The sequence below is a fragment of the Lotus japonicus genome, chromosome 3 (genome assembly GCF_012489685.1).
Source record: "Lotus japonicus ecotype B-129 chromosome 3, LjGifu_v1.2".
Taxonomy (NCBI): domain Eukaryota; kingdom Viridiplantae; phylum Streptophyta; class Magnoliopsida; order Fabales; family Fabaceae; genus Lotus; species Lotus japonicus.
In genome coordinates this window covers 91,416,130-91,431,304 of record NC_080043.1, presented here as the reverse complement: position 1 = coordinate 91,431,304, position 15,175 = coordinate 91,416,130, and the positions used below count along the sequence as shown (strand labels likewise).

The 15,175-nt window shown below is 33.4% G+C and overlaps 1 protein-coding gene across 1 annotated transcript; it reads right to left on the bottom strand.

Moving 5' to 3' along the window:
* Positions 1-4,433: 4,433 nt before the first annotated feature.
* Positions 4,434-7,360, bottom strand: LOC130747341 (IRK-interacting protein-like). Its single transcript, XM_057600244.1, has 2 exons — positions 6,822-7,360; positions 4,434-6,093 (listed from the first exon to the last, which is right to left on the bottom strand). The coding sequence occupies exons 1-2, from the start codon at positions 7,071-7,073 to the stop codon at positions 4,549-4,551; spliced, it is 1,797 nt and encodes a 598-aa protein (XP_057456227.1). The 5' UTR covers positions 7,074-7,360; the 3' UTR covers positions 4,434-4,548.
* Between the last annotated feature and the right edge of the window lie 7,815 nt (positions 7,361-15,175).

The window sequence follows — 15,175 nt, the reverse complement described above, 5'->3', positions numbered from 1 at the left end:
AAGTATTGTACAGGACTCCTCCTAGTATTATCACGGACTTCTCCAAGTATTGTACAGGACTCCTCCCACAATCAACAAGATTGTTTGGCTCTACAAGAAATCTCTTCTCAAAAGAGTTGGTGTAGACAATTTATGGCACTGGAACTCTCAGGTGTTTTGGGTTCTGAAAGGACGTTGGAACACACAGGAGTTCAGAATCTAAGAGAGAAGTAAGAGAAGAGGTTTGACTCTTTTAAGGTTTGGTATTCTCTCTTGATTTAGCAGAGGTATGAGATCGGATTTGACTCTTAGGAAATCTGCTGTGAGCTTTTAATGCTTTGAAGAATGTTTTGATTAATTGCTCTGAGTTCTTTCTTTTCTTGCAATAAATTTTTCTTTTCTTCTTCAATCTTCAGATATGTCCTTTATATATGATCTTGCTAGTTGTGTAGCCGTTGAGACACAAAATCTGGCCGTTGTTTGTAGCCGTTGTGAGTGTCATCTAACCATTGATTCAAATCTCCGGTTGGTAGCTTCATTAAATGCATGCTGCTGTTCAAAGCTATCCTTTAGCCAAAAAGGTGTACTTTGTCAGCTAGTAGGTGGCGATAGCTTTGGGCTACTTTGCAGAAGAGAGACATTTTGGAAAAGTGATGTTGACGTGTTGTCCTTTTTCCTCTTCATTGGTCATCGAGACTTCTCTCTTCAAAAGTAAATCAGTTTGCACGTGACCAGATTAGTTTCCTTCTGACTAAAGCATGGGGCAAATAGTTGAGATACAATTTTGACTTTCCCGCTCAAAGGCATCTTCTGAAATTCTGAGGTATGACGTGGCATGAAACGATACAGAATAAGTGTCTTCCTTGTTTACTGGACGATGCGGTCATATCTTGCGTAGACTTCTTTTTCCTTATAAGGCTTAGACATATTTGTTGAAGCATGCGACCTTATAATATATATTTCCTGAAAAATGTCATTAACATTTGGAATTAGATTTTAGTAGAGAAAAGTATTTATAAAAATTGTTAGGATCAAAATAAGATTGAAACACGTTGTAACACGTTTGAACTTAACATCATAATTGCCATGAAAATTTAAAGGTACCTATCATAATGAGATCCTACTTGTGGTTAGTTGGTTTTTAGATCGATTAAAGCTATGTCAACCAAGTTAATGTGGTAGATTACTATCAATGATAGTTGAAGTTAAATTTTTTTGATAGATTGCTAACAATATAAATGAAAATTTTCACAAACTTCAAAACTTTTGGACTGCAACTTCCAACTGTGCTTCTTGGGACAGATTCAAATATTCTCTTAGCAGCAGTTAGAGCATAGGGGGACTTACTTTGTTTGGAGATGCATCAGCCACATGAAAATCTTCATTCAGCTAAAAAATCGATACTTCAAGGCTCAAGTGTGTGGCTATCACCATCATGAGCAAAGTTCATTAGCAGATTCAAAAAAACTGGGTGACCAAATGTAACACCATCATAACGAACACTTGTCACACAATGTCACAAAGAATGTCCATATTTTTTTCCTGTAGAAAAGAGATAAGAAATCAATGCTCTGCAATCAGGAGAGAGACAAATCACCATTCAATCAGAAATGTGAAGAAAGTCAAGTTGTGACAGATCCACCAAGTAACATTTGTAGGGAACCGGGGTAACATGTAGTGCATAATCTGAAACTGATATTACATCATTACTAACAATGATAATTCATCCTCAAATATTTCCAGGTTGGCATGGAAAATTGGTATCTTTACATACAAATAAAGAATCAAAACATTTGCTTTAATTCATAAGTATAAAGACTTACCTTGCCTGCATACTCACAAACTGTAATTGAAGCTCTCAGAATAGAATATTGTTGCGAGAATAGTTCATGGGAAGTACAGATTAAGGCAGTTGCAACAATAGTATCATGGACATGGCTAAAAATACCTGATCTCAAGATGTAAGATGAATCCAATTAATTGGGGTCCAACTCAAAAAAAAATACATGATGAAAAATTCACTGAAGTAATTCAAACCTAATAAGAAAATAAACTACAAAATCACTTATAGATGAGGAAGTTTTCTTATCCCTCATCAAATCCAAAAATCTCAATAACAGGCAACTCAAGTGAGAAACATAGAGTACATAAATCAAATAAAAATTTAAATTTCACATAAAATTAAATAAAGTAGATTCACAGAAAAGAGACTCATATGATTAAAACAATATCTCCAGCTTCAAAAGTCGACCCTCTTCAAAAATCCATCAAATACTACTCATCATGGGTACGATTTAGCTTAGTTGTTGAATCGGACATTCAAATAGTATAAGCTTTATTAGGGCTTGAAATATTAATCAAATGAAAATTTCAATACATAAATTATTGACTCAACATTTAATAGAAACATAAAATTAACAAAAAAAAAGGAACCATAATTTGTGCTATCACGTTCAAATAGTATAACCATAATTCATCATAGAAGCATGGAGAACCTTGGGCGACTTGAGACCTACAAAAGAGAAAACAAAAGAGCATATAAGAAACAGATTTAGAGAATAAAATAGACTTGGATGATGAAAATCATTCTAACAAATATATCAAAAGAGGATGAGGAAAATAATCTAATTACTCAACAACATTTATGTCAAACACTTACACAATTATCAACTTATACAATTATCAACACTGTTGGGTCCAGGTGGGCCAGCATCCTGCCTGCAGGTAGCATTCGAAACGGGGCGCTGTCTGCTACGCTATAAGAAATAACGTTGCGCCCTCACTAACACCAATTGGTTTTGGCGTAGTGGTAAGCTCGTGATCCTACAAGTGGTATCAGAGCCAGGTCCCGTGTTCGAATCCCACGGAAGGCATGCTGTGCAGCTAGTTTGGCTGGCAGGTGCTGGGGGGGATTGTTGGGTCCAGGTGGGCCAGCATCCTGCCTGCAGGTAGCATTCGAAACGGGGCGCTGTCTGCTACGCTATAAGAAATAACGTTGCGCCCTCACTAACACCAATTGGTTTTGGCGTAGTGGTAAGCGCGTGATCCTACAAACACCACATGAAGCAAGTTGCATACTTGAGTAATCTTCCTCATTTTTCCTCCATGCCAACCGGTTCACAGTAGAGACATATAGGGGAGGAGATGACTGATGCAGTATTAGTATGGAGTAATCTAGGTAAATCTTAGATAATTAAGACAAATCTTTTAAAATTTTAATATTTTATGAAAACATTTCTCAGATTTAAAATTACCTTTGAAAAATCGGTTTCAAGATGTGTTATGAAAATAAATTTTAGGTGTAGAAAAAATTTATTTTTAGAGTATTAATTAAATTAAATTTTATGTTATTTTTATTGAATTTTCGGATTTTTATTTAATTAAGGATTTTATAAGTTTTTATTGTGATTTGGTAGTTTTTATTAATTATTTTTTATAGTATTTTTATTGAATTTTTAGTTTTTTATTTAAAAATTAATTAATACTCTAAAAATAAATAATAAGATAAATTAAGATAAAATCATGAAATAAACAACCTAAATCCCAATCAAATCTAAAATGTAAAAATGTACTAAATAAATATAGATAAAAACTATCAAAATCTAGCAAATATCAATAAAAGTTCATAAAATCCTGAATTAATTAAAAATCCGAAAATTCAATAAAAATACCATAAAAATTAATTAATACTCTAAAATTAAATTAAGATAAAATCAAGAAATAAACAACCTAAATTCTAATCAAATCTAAAATTTAAAAATTTATTTTTTTATGAGAATTAACCTGAGAATGACACGTGGAATTTTATTTATGAGAATTAACGTGAGAACAACACGTCACTAACTTGACCTGTGAGAGCGACACGTCATGCTAGAAGTTGTTCTTTTCTAATATATATTGATATTGATATTGATATTGATATTGATATTGATATTGATATTGATATTGATATTGATATTGATATTGATATTGATATTGATTGATTGATATTGATATTGATATTGATATTGATATTGATATTGATATTGATTGATATTATATTTACCTCCTAAAATTATGTGTTGCGAGCTCAATTAATTATAATTGATTTAATTTTTTGTATTTTATTTTCACCCCTTAACCAAATTTTTTTATTTCGTCATTGGAGCTACTTAACCTCATTTTATATGAAGAATAATGTTAAAGAGGAATGAATTTTGAGTGATATCAAAAGTCATATGAAAACATTTAACTGATTTAAGAATTAATATTTTGTGCAACAAAGAAGAATGATATTATGTTTTAGATTAAAGAGGGTAGTGGGAAACTCCTAATCATTTGAATAGAATCTATCAATTAAGAATCAAATAATTTGAATATGGTTCGTGATAAAACTTCATTGTATCGCAAACCCGCTCATAGGAAAGAAAAAAATAAACTATATAAAATTACAGCTAATCAAAATCAACCGACAGTACACATCAATTAAACTCCTTAAACCAATTTGAATATCAATTAGGACACGAGTTTTGGATACAATATATAAAATTACAGTTAGCCAAAATCAACTATACATAGAAACAACTTCACTTAGTTCTTGTGGTTGAGGATTTTGGTTTCACCGTGATTTTCTACGGTGAATTTGTACCTGCAAAGAACTTTACACCTCAACACCCTACCCTGAACATAAAATCCCGGCATCACCATGATCTTAACTCTCTTCGGACCTTGTGATCTAGGACACATATCTTCCATGTAGTGACTCTCAAAGGTTGCATTCTCTTCAACCCTTAAAACCCCCAATGGAGGGTTGAATGAAAATGCAAGCAAATGCAGCAGCCACATGCATTTCGCCGCCACAAAGAAAGCTTGAAGAAGCTGTTCTGGCCAAGGCCTAGTCCAATTCAGACTAGTGTTCACACAACTCATTTTCTGGTCACAGAACTTGCTGAACCCTTCACTGTAATACTTTGTTCCCTTTCTCAGCACCTCGTTCCAGCTCAACTTCCGAAGCGCAACGAATGAAGAGAACTGTGATTCGCGATAAACACGTGGGTCTAGGAGTTTTGCACAACCATTCTTTTGGAACACACAGTTCTCAAAGTCTTGGAAGAAACACTGGTTTATGAAAGCTTCAAAATGGTACAGCACTGCCTTTGAATTTTTGGAATTTAGAGAGAGCTTATATGGTTGGAGAAGCAAGTTTAGAGAATGATCAGTTTCTTCAATGTTGTTTATAAGAATCTTGCAGAATTGCTTCACTGATAATCTTGACTCTGATACTATCTGTAAGAATCCCTCTACCATAGCTTCCTCACTCACCGGCATTGAATTTTTTCCATTCCCATCAAATGGTTTAGGAATGTTATTAAGTTGTTCATAAAGTTGAGTATCTTTTGGCTCCATGGCTTGCCTCAAAGCTTTCTTCAGATCTTCACAGTAACTCTCTAAATACTCCAGCTTCTGTTGAAGCTCCCCCAATGAAGATCTCATCTCAGAAACTTCCATTAAGGCCAAATCTCTATTCTCATTTGCTTCATTGAGCTCTTTCTTCAATGTATCAATTGACATGATTCCAAAGTCTTTGAGAGCCTGAGAAACATCCTCAGATTCTGCTGTGTTTGGGAAATTCTCATTCTTTTGCTTCTTCTTCTTCAGCCGAGGCAACAACCATGAAATCAGCCCTTTGGTTTTCTGTTGGGATTGTGAAGATGAGTGAGAATCAGTGACTGGGAGAACAACAGTGTTGGAGCTCTTGCTGTTCCTCGCGCTCTCGAATTCGGTAGTGATTATGGCAGGGTTACAATTATTGCAGGAGGATATGGACTTGAAATCCTCCAAACTGTTTCTTCTACTAGATTTGTAGTAGTCATTACAAGGTGATGTTTGAAGAACAGTGATGTGATTTGCACAAGACCCTGTTACTGATTTGCTGTCATCAGCTGGACATGAGTGAGATACTAGGTTGGCAAAAGCTGAAGTTAGTCCCTTTCTTGAACTTGATTTCTGCTTGTAATCTTGCACTATGCTTTCTATGCTGTTTCCTCCTTCTAGCGCACTCTCTTCCCAGCTTTCTGATATTGTTTGGCTCATGAGATTTTGACTGTACCCCAAAATTGAGTCATCTTCATAGCTCTGTCAACAACTCTCAGAATTAGAATATCATTATCCAACAAACTTGAAATTTAAAGCCAAAAATATTGATAGAAATCTGAAAATCATGACATAGTAGGGGTAATATAAATAAATGAAAACAGTCTTCCAATGACAAGAGTCAGATAATAAACATCACTGTACATATTTGGAAATATTTCTACAATTGATTCTGATGTCAGAATCAATTTTGGAAAGAAACTTTGCGAGTAGCTTCTGGTCCACATAATTGATTCTGATAACAAAGAAGTTGATCCAAAAATGCTTATAGTTGTGGAATTTGACTCAGGATTAAGTTGAATGGATTTACTTATGCTTAAAAATTTCTCTGACAGGGAAATTTAAGCAATAATGCTAAGTCCCAACTACTTCAAAAGTCAAAACTTCGATTTACAATTGGTGTTTGTTTCATTGAGGTTGGACAAGAAAAAGAAAGGGAAGCATCAAATTTAAGGATATAACCTCAACAACAATGACATCTACCTACCAAGCTATAAAGGAGAAAGCAGTTTCATCATATAAATGTTGAAAGAAAGCCATGAATTATTACATATTCAATCAATTCAAGCATCTTTAATTTGGTCCCTATCTTGATGAACATGAAAAATTCATTTCATGCACAATTTAGCAACAGTGCTCAGTTACTTTTAACAAAATAGCTGTGTTGATACTAATTTACAACCCAAAATTCAAAAGAATTATACACTTACAGGTGTGAAAACAGGGTAATCTTGGGCAGAGAACTGAGAAACAGGGCAAGATGCAGGGGAAGGAGATGGGAATTTAGCACTGGCTGGGCTATTTCCTCGCATTAAAGCAGCATGAAGAGCTCTTAATTCCACTGCTTTAGCTATGGCGGTTTGAATTTCATTCCTTGTAATTTCAGGGTTGCCATTGTTGGTGCTGCAACCATCATTGTTGTAGTCTTTGAAAACCTGTGAAGGAGTAGCAGTTGCAGCCATGAAGCAGAACAGAACAGAGCATGTGAATTTCGAGAAGATAATATGTAACAATTGTTCTATGGGTGAGAAGAACAAAGCAAGGGGTACAAGTGGTATTCAACGGTTGGAATTGGATTCTAATTGAATGCTATATCTAAATCAGAACCTTGGAGAACCAGAAAAAAAGGAATTAGAGGTAGAGAGAAGTACTCCAAATTCAACGATTTTTGTTTTTATTCTCATAGGAGAAACTAGTGGAAAGAGGGCATGTGATGATTGTGAAGTCTAAAGAGAATAGAAAGCATACCAATGTTGTATTGACACCCGAATTTGATATTTATATGAAAAGAGAAATAAATGATAAAAAAGAGAAAGATGGTGAAATAAATTTGAGATGTATGTAAAGTGTCCATGATGAAAGAAAATAAAGTAAAAGAGTGAGTATGCGTAAATCTTACAAGACCGAAAAGGTTGATAAATCGTTTTATAGTATAAACTATCTGCGACACTTATATTTATAATGGTTTTAAAAACGGCTACAAAAGTGAGGTGATTGCAAAGTGATCGATAGATATTTACGTATCAATACTAGTACATGACAATATTAAGTTGAAACATTGTGTTTTTTTCCTCATATATATTAAGTAAGAGAAATCTTTTAATTAATTATTATAATAGATATTAATACAAAATTTCATATTTCATATCACAATAGTCCTTATATGTGGACTCCAAAATCCACAACAATGATCAATATATGTGTTTAGTGACATAGACACAAACATGTCTAAGAATCATTATTGATATCATAATCTCATGAAAGAATCTATTAAGTTGGTTTTAGATTTCTAGTACTATTTTTCCTTCACTAGGTTTTCCCAATGGGGTTTTTTCTGATAAGGTTTTAATGAGGCCTGATCTCTATAACCTTTCTTCTAGGAGGGGGTGGGTGGTGGGTTCATCTCTCAGTGGGGATCATTACTTTACTTTGTTGATGTAATTTGCTACATTGTACTATTCTTTCTCTTCTTTCTTCTTGTATTGGGTTGAAGTACCCCTTGTACTTCTCTTCAATATATTTCACTTGCTTATAAAAAAGAAAAGTAGGATGAGAGAAGGAATTTGGGCATTTTACCTCTGTCCACATTAGGAGTGTACTTTTGGTTTTTAGCCAGTGTTTCCACCCTTTGTGTGAGGACAAAGACTAGTCCTGCTCATTTAACAATGTTTTTTTTTCTTCTGGATTATGAACTTTTTTATTTATACTTATGGGGATCCAACTTACCTAGTATACCTACCATCAAACCCACACTTTCTTGATCATCATCGGTGGATAGCCAATTTACTAATATGCCCACATATTCAAAAAATTACCAGAACTGAGAATTAGGTGGTGGTACCACTGTTTCACATGAACTAAAGTTCCATGCCACTGTCTTCCACCACCATACCTGTGGTCAACTAATTCAGCTGTCTATATGGGAATATTGTCAATCAGAAGTTGCTTTAGTGCTCAATGAATCATCACAGTTTGTCACACGAGTATGTTTCCATTTGGAACTTCGTTCATAAATAAAGGCATCAATTAAGCTTGTGAATTGTGGCTTTTCCTTTTCATAGTGAAAACATATTCTTATGTTAAGTGGCGAGATTAATATTTTTAGACCCAACAATGATATATAGTACACACCTTATTTTTTAATCACTTTATTTCCACTTTTTTTTATTTCTTTCTCTTTCCTCTTATCATCTATTAAATCTCATACTTTTTCTCTCTTACTTTTTCTTTTCTTTTTATCTCTCTCCTCATTCCACCTCTTCCACCTCAAATGAGAGGTGTGTAAGTAACATTATTGTTTTAGACCCCATCATGCTGCTTCTTTCTAACTAAATTTTAATCTTTCTGGTACATTACATTTAATATTTTTGTACAAAAATATTAATATTATTCACAGCGTGAAAGTCACATCTTTTTTTGGGCAAAAGGAAAAAGAATAATAACAACCAAAATCTTGACACCTCAAGGAAAGGACAGAAATCATAACGTAATGGATTGGACAGAGTGTCACAGTAGGGATCAAGGGGATTTGGGTTTGGTACCCCCAACTATTGGGTTTGACACCCCACTTTATTCAATACGGGAATTAAATTTCCGTTTTCAAAACGGAATATAAAATTCTGATTTTTTTTTATATGCAATGAATGGTTGAAAATGTGCCACATATGCTAAAACACATAACGGTTTTTTAATTTCCGTTTTTTTCGTATTAAATTCGGAATTTTAATTCCCGTTTTTAATAAAGTGGGGTGCGAAACCCAATAGATGGGGTGTCAAATCTAATTCCCGGGATCAAGTGATCAATGGGCACCACCTTTCAAATTACAAAATGCCCGTCACATGCCACATATGAATATTTAGTTCACAAAGGGTATTTTAGTAAACGGAGAATATTCATTATTCAGTGTGGTATCTTTATACTTTACACCGTAATTCCACGTAAGAGTTAAGACAGTGGAATCGTTGTGAGGATTCTGATCCTTTAAACATTTATGTTAGATGTTAAATTTTTCTTTTTTTTTTTGATAATTAGATGTTAAATTTTTCACCCCATAACCTAATTTCACACTCTATCCAAACATGGTAAACCTCAAAATACTTCTCTTACCTTTTTCTCTTTCCCTTTACTCTCTCTTCACTTGAAATATATCTATGTTTTTGCACTCAGGGTTCTGAATATTAGAATGTAAAAAACATTTCAGGGCATTAGTTTTAATGACTCTCTCACTTAATTTTTTTTTACATCGAAAAGATAAATTGTACTCGCCAGGAATCGATTCTTGGACCTCTCCCTACTCAATCCATATGTCCCCAACTTCTACCACTTGAGCTATCCTACGAGACATTTTGGTGTCATCTTTGTTTTTCCATAATGCCCACTTTTATAAAAAAAAACAGAAAAAAACTAATCCTATCGCAACCTTGCACATTCACACACTCACTCACTCATCACACCACCCACTCATCACAACCTTCTCCTCTCTCTGAGCTTTGTCTATTCTGCGATCCGTACGGTGCTTCGCTGCTTTCCACCCTTGCATCCGCCTTTGCGATCCCCACGGTGCTCCGCTGCTTTCCACCACGTCTTTTCACACTTAAGAATGCGATATAGATTTCATTTTCACACTCAAGAGTGCGAATCCACCAACTATGGTGAATTTAAATTTTTATTGTTTAAAGTCATTTTAATCTTTTGTCAATTCTGCACTCAATAGTGCGAAACAGGCTTCATTTTCACACTCGAGTGCGAATCTACCAACTATTATGAATTTGAATTTTTTATTTTTAAATTCACTTTAATTTTTTGTCAATTTCGCACTCAAGAGTGTGAAACATACTTCATTTTCATACAAGAGTGTGAATCCACTAACTTTTGTGAATTTATTTTTTTATTTTTAAATTCATTTTAATCTTTTATAAAATTTGCACTCAAGAGTCTAGTTTCACACTTATTAAGTGCGAGAAGTTTCACACTTAATTACTAAGTGTGAATTAACACAACTCACCTTCGTTTTGCACTTACAAAATGGGAAAAACTTCATACTTTTTAAGTGTGAAACGCTTAAACGGAGAAAATATGAGGATGAAGAGAGACTGAAGGATGGTGAGAGATAGAAAGAGTATGGTGGTGGAGAGGTTGTTCAAAGGTAGGAGAATGGATAAGTTAGAGATGAAAATAAATTTTAAACATTAAAAAAGGATGGTACCAAAACAATTGGGGAGACATTAAAACTAATGCCCACCATTTCACGAGTTTTCAAGTTTTCGGAAAGTTTTGCGAATTGTATTCCGAGAAATAGAAACTCATAGCTCATTTCACAAATTTAGGGCTTGTTTAGTTTGAGAACATTTTCTGTTTCCATTTTCTGATTTCATTTTCTGAAAATGATTTTCATTTTCAAATTTTTAATATTTAGAAAACACGTTTGGTTCAACTTCCCATTTTCCATTTTCTGAAAATGAAAACATTAAAAATATGTTTGATTCAACTATTTTCAAACTAAATAAGAAATAATTTTTATAATCATTAATGAATAATTTACATGTTTACATTATATATATATATATATATATTTAATAAACAGATAAAAATGTTTGTATATATATTTTATTATATTTTTCTATTAGAGATTCATGTATATTGTTGATCTATTTGTTTTTCTAATTTTGATGTATGTCGTCACTCATTCGAGAACGATTAATACAATCTTTTTTTGGTTACAGGAGGAAGATTAAAGACAAAACAAAACTAACTAGATGTATCTAAATAAATTGAAGCATAAACATTAGATGGAGAGTTACTTCAAACACATCGCTGCGAGCCCTCACTAGCCGCTTCCCTTGCCATGATTAATACAATCTAATAATATATATCTTTTTCTTTCAAAAAAAATACATATTTAATATATTTACCAAAAAGATTAATACAATCCTCTTGACATGCATCTAATCATTAATTTTATCAATGTGAGCACCTGAAAAGAAAAAAAACAGCACCAGTTTTTTTATTTTTTTTATTGATGCAATGCAAGAGTCAAGATTGCAAACCAAAACCATTCCCCATCAAAGTAACGAAGGAACAACAATGCAAAAAAAAAAAAAACGAAGGAACAGACATTTCAAAAAAAAAGTAACGGGGGAACTATTGCAAAAGTCTAGGTTCGAACTCGCTACTTGGAAGAAGAAAGAATCTGTTTTAAATAAGGTTCCCTCTATTCACAAAATTGCCACCGTGTTTCACCATTTTCATTTTCTCAGTGTTTCACAGAAAACGTTGGAAACGATATTTTTTTGTTTTCAAATTTAGACCTGTTTTCAGAAATATTTTCAATGGAAACATTTTCTAGAATGTAAACAAACACATTTTCAGCTCTATTTTCAATTTTCAGTGGAAATGGAAATAGAAAACAAGTAAACCAAACAGGCCCTTAACATTTGGGTTTTAAATCTTGAAATACATTTATATTTTTACATTATGGGTTATAAATTTTGGAATGTCAAAAACCATATTTCACAAACTTAACTTTCCAGGTTTCAAATCTTACAATACATTTATATTTTTATATTTCGGATTTTAAATCTTTAAATGTTAAAAAAATCATTTCACAAATTTATCTTCAGGTTTTAAATCTTATAAATGCATCTATGTTTTTGTATTCCAGATTTTAAATCTCAGAATGTTAATAATAAATGAAGAGGGATAAAATGCACTTTAAAAAATAAAATGAAAAAATAAATAATACTTTTTATGAGAATTAATAAATGTGTTTGTTTCTTATTATGAAAGTTTGAATTCAAGAAATGTTGATTAGCGGGTATTTTTTCATCACCATACAAAAACCCTTCCCCCAATTTGCGATGAAAATGTGATTCATCATCCCCAAATTGAACAAGTCCCATCTTACACCACAAAACCCACCATTGTTGAATCAAATCCAAACCACCCAGAAAATAGGATAAATCAGCAACAATTTTCTCCCTGCTTCAAATTAACAACAACTAGCATCAATTTTCTACCATTGGATTGATCATGTTAACTGTCATTTGACCAAGGAAACAACCACTTTGAAATTTATAGTGTGAAAAATTGTGATGAATCTGGAATTCTGGATGGTAAATTTCAAAGTAATTCGAATGGTTAACTGTATATGTTTTGTGATCAAGTTAGTCACCAATGTATCCATGGTTTCAATAATTACACCCTTTGGTTTATGTAATAGATAGAATTTACATAGATCATAAGTTACATCGGTTTTGATGAATTGTAATGTGGATTTTGAAAATTAGCTAAGACACATTTTTAATTTCATCAAGTGTTTGTCTTGATCTTTTAATTTAAATCACAGAAATTAATCTACATGCACGTAGGAGGAATTTACTAATGTATATATAGTCTGCGAGAGTGTCTAAAACTCTAAATGACCCCAAATACGTTACACCGATTCACGTAGGATACTGTTATTCAACATTTGGGTTATCTCTTTTTAAAATCAAAACTTATTTTTAATTTAAAAATCATTGGATCAAAATTTTGTGAAAAATTGTTTTAGTATTTAACAATCAAGCTGAAATTTTAGCCTAATTTGACCGTTAGTATATCATATGGGCTTTAGAAAATATATGGTTTTGTCTTAGCATACATGGTCATCTACTCACCTAGGTTTATTACCATGATATGGCGTGTCAATATTTAAAATTTGTACATGTGACTTTAGCTAAGCATTGACATAAAATAAAAATATCACAACCCAAGATAATATCTAGCCGAAGCTTTCATAGCAAAAATATTCAAACCGCAATTAAGATCCAAAAGACTAAATGCAAACAGTAGTAAGAAAATGCAACATAAGTGGTAAATGCAGAGTACAAAAGCAAATGCAACATAAGTGGTAAATGCAAACGGTAGCAAGAAAATGCAACATAAGTGGTCATATGAAGTAACAAGATCGATATCATGGCTGCAAGTAGAGGAAGTTCTTCACAATCCTAACGAGGGAGGTGAAGAAGTGCTGAATTGGGCGCTCACCCACAATCCATGGACGGTTGTCATGAAGTATTCCAACCCCAACTCCAGCCATGAAGAAGAGAATGGGTAGATGGACCTGACTAACACCATCCTCCTCCTCTTCAATGATCGCCAAATCTCTAGCCCCATTCTCCTCAGCCCTTTCAGATTCAGCTTCAGTGTCCTCTGCAGCAAAAAGATTCTCCTCCGTATCAACATCAATGTCCCCCGTACATGACCTCAGAGTCACTCATGTTGTACTGCAGCAGGAAATGAAAACAGAGTATTATTCGAAAGATTCACAAGACATAAGCAGTTAATGAAGTGCAGGAAAAACGTAAAATCAGAATCCAAGACATAGAATGAAACTTAAAGATGAGAAGATGAGATTCAGGTAACATACGAAACGAAAAGTCAGAATTAAGAAAGAAAACAAAATGCACAATTCACATAATCAACAGACAGTGTGTTGATGAGAAAAAAACAGAGCATCCAAAACGAAAGTTAATAGGAAAATCAAGATGAGAGAAAGACCAGTGTGTGTTGCTGATAGAAGAAGAAGAAGAGAGTGAGAATGTGTTTTCGGTTTTTTTAGAAGAGTGTGTGAAAGAAGCACAAAAGATGACACTATATATAGAAGCGAAACCAGCGTAAGAAGCATGTTGTGTAGGGATGAGTGTTGTTTGTTTCAAGTTTATTTTAAGAGCTCAAATGTTAATCATAAGAGAAAAGGAACCAACTTTTCATTTCTCCCCCAAACTGAGCTAGAGGTCGTTGCAGTAGTGTGCGTTCTTGCGAAGGGGAGGTAGTGTTTGTAGGTCTGCGCGGTTTATTGCATTGCACCAATTATTTCTTGATGTGTGTCATACAATCATTTACCTTATTCTAGCCTAGGCCTAGGTAGTATCACACGAAGAAGGGTGAAATAACATGACATTGCCGCTTAGATAAATGGGAAGATTTACTATGCACAAGGAAAATCTTGTGCATAGTTACACATTAGGCTTTTGTCCCACTGTAGAAGGTTTAAAAAAAAAATATAAATGCAAAGTGTAGCAAGGAAATGAACAAAATATCTAAGTGGTAAATGTAAAGCTAGAAAATGCAATGAATGGTAACAAGAGTGGTAAATGCAATGAGTGGCAACAAAAGTGGTAAATGCAATATAAGCTAAGAAATGCAATGGTAACAATATCATGGCCCATGGTACATGAACCTCTTCACGATCCTAACAAAGGAGGTAAAAACGAAAACAATAATGGTAACAATATCATGACTCAGTATCAACAGAAATATCCTTGTACTTAACTTTAGAGTCGCTCATGGTGTTCTGCAGTAGAAATTCAAAAACGAAAACAGAATATTGTTAGATTTGAAGCTTAGAAACAACAATTAACAAAAAAATAAAAAAACGAAAAAATGAGAATGACAAATTGACATTACAAAAGCAGTTAAAATGAAATTCAGGAAAAACGAAAAATCATAATGACAAATAGAATCAACAGTTCTTTGAAAAAACACAGAGATTAAGAAATCATAGTCAAGAAAATGAAATAGATC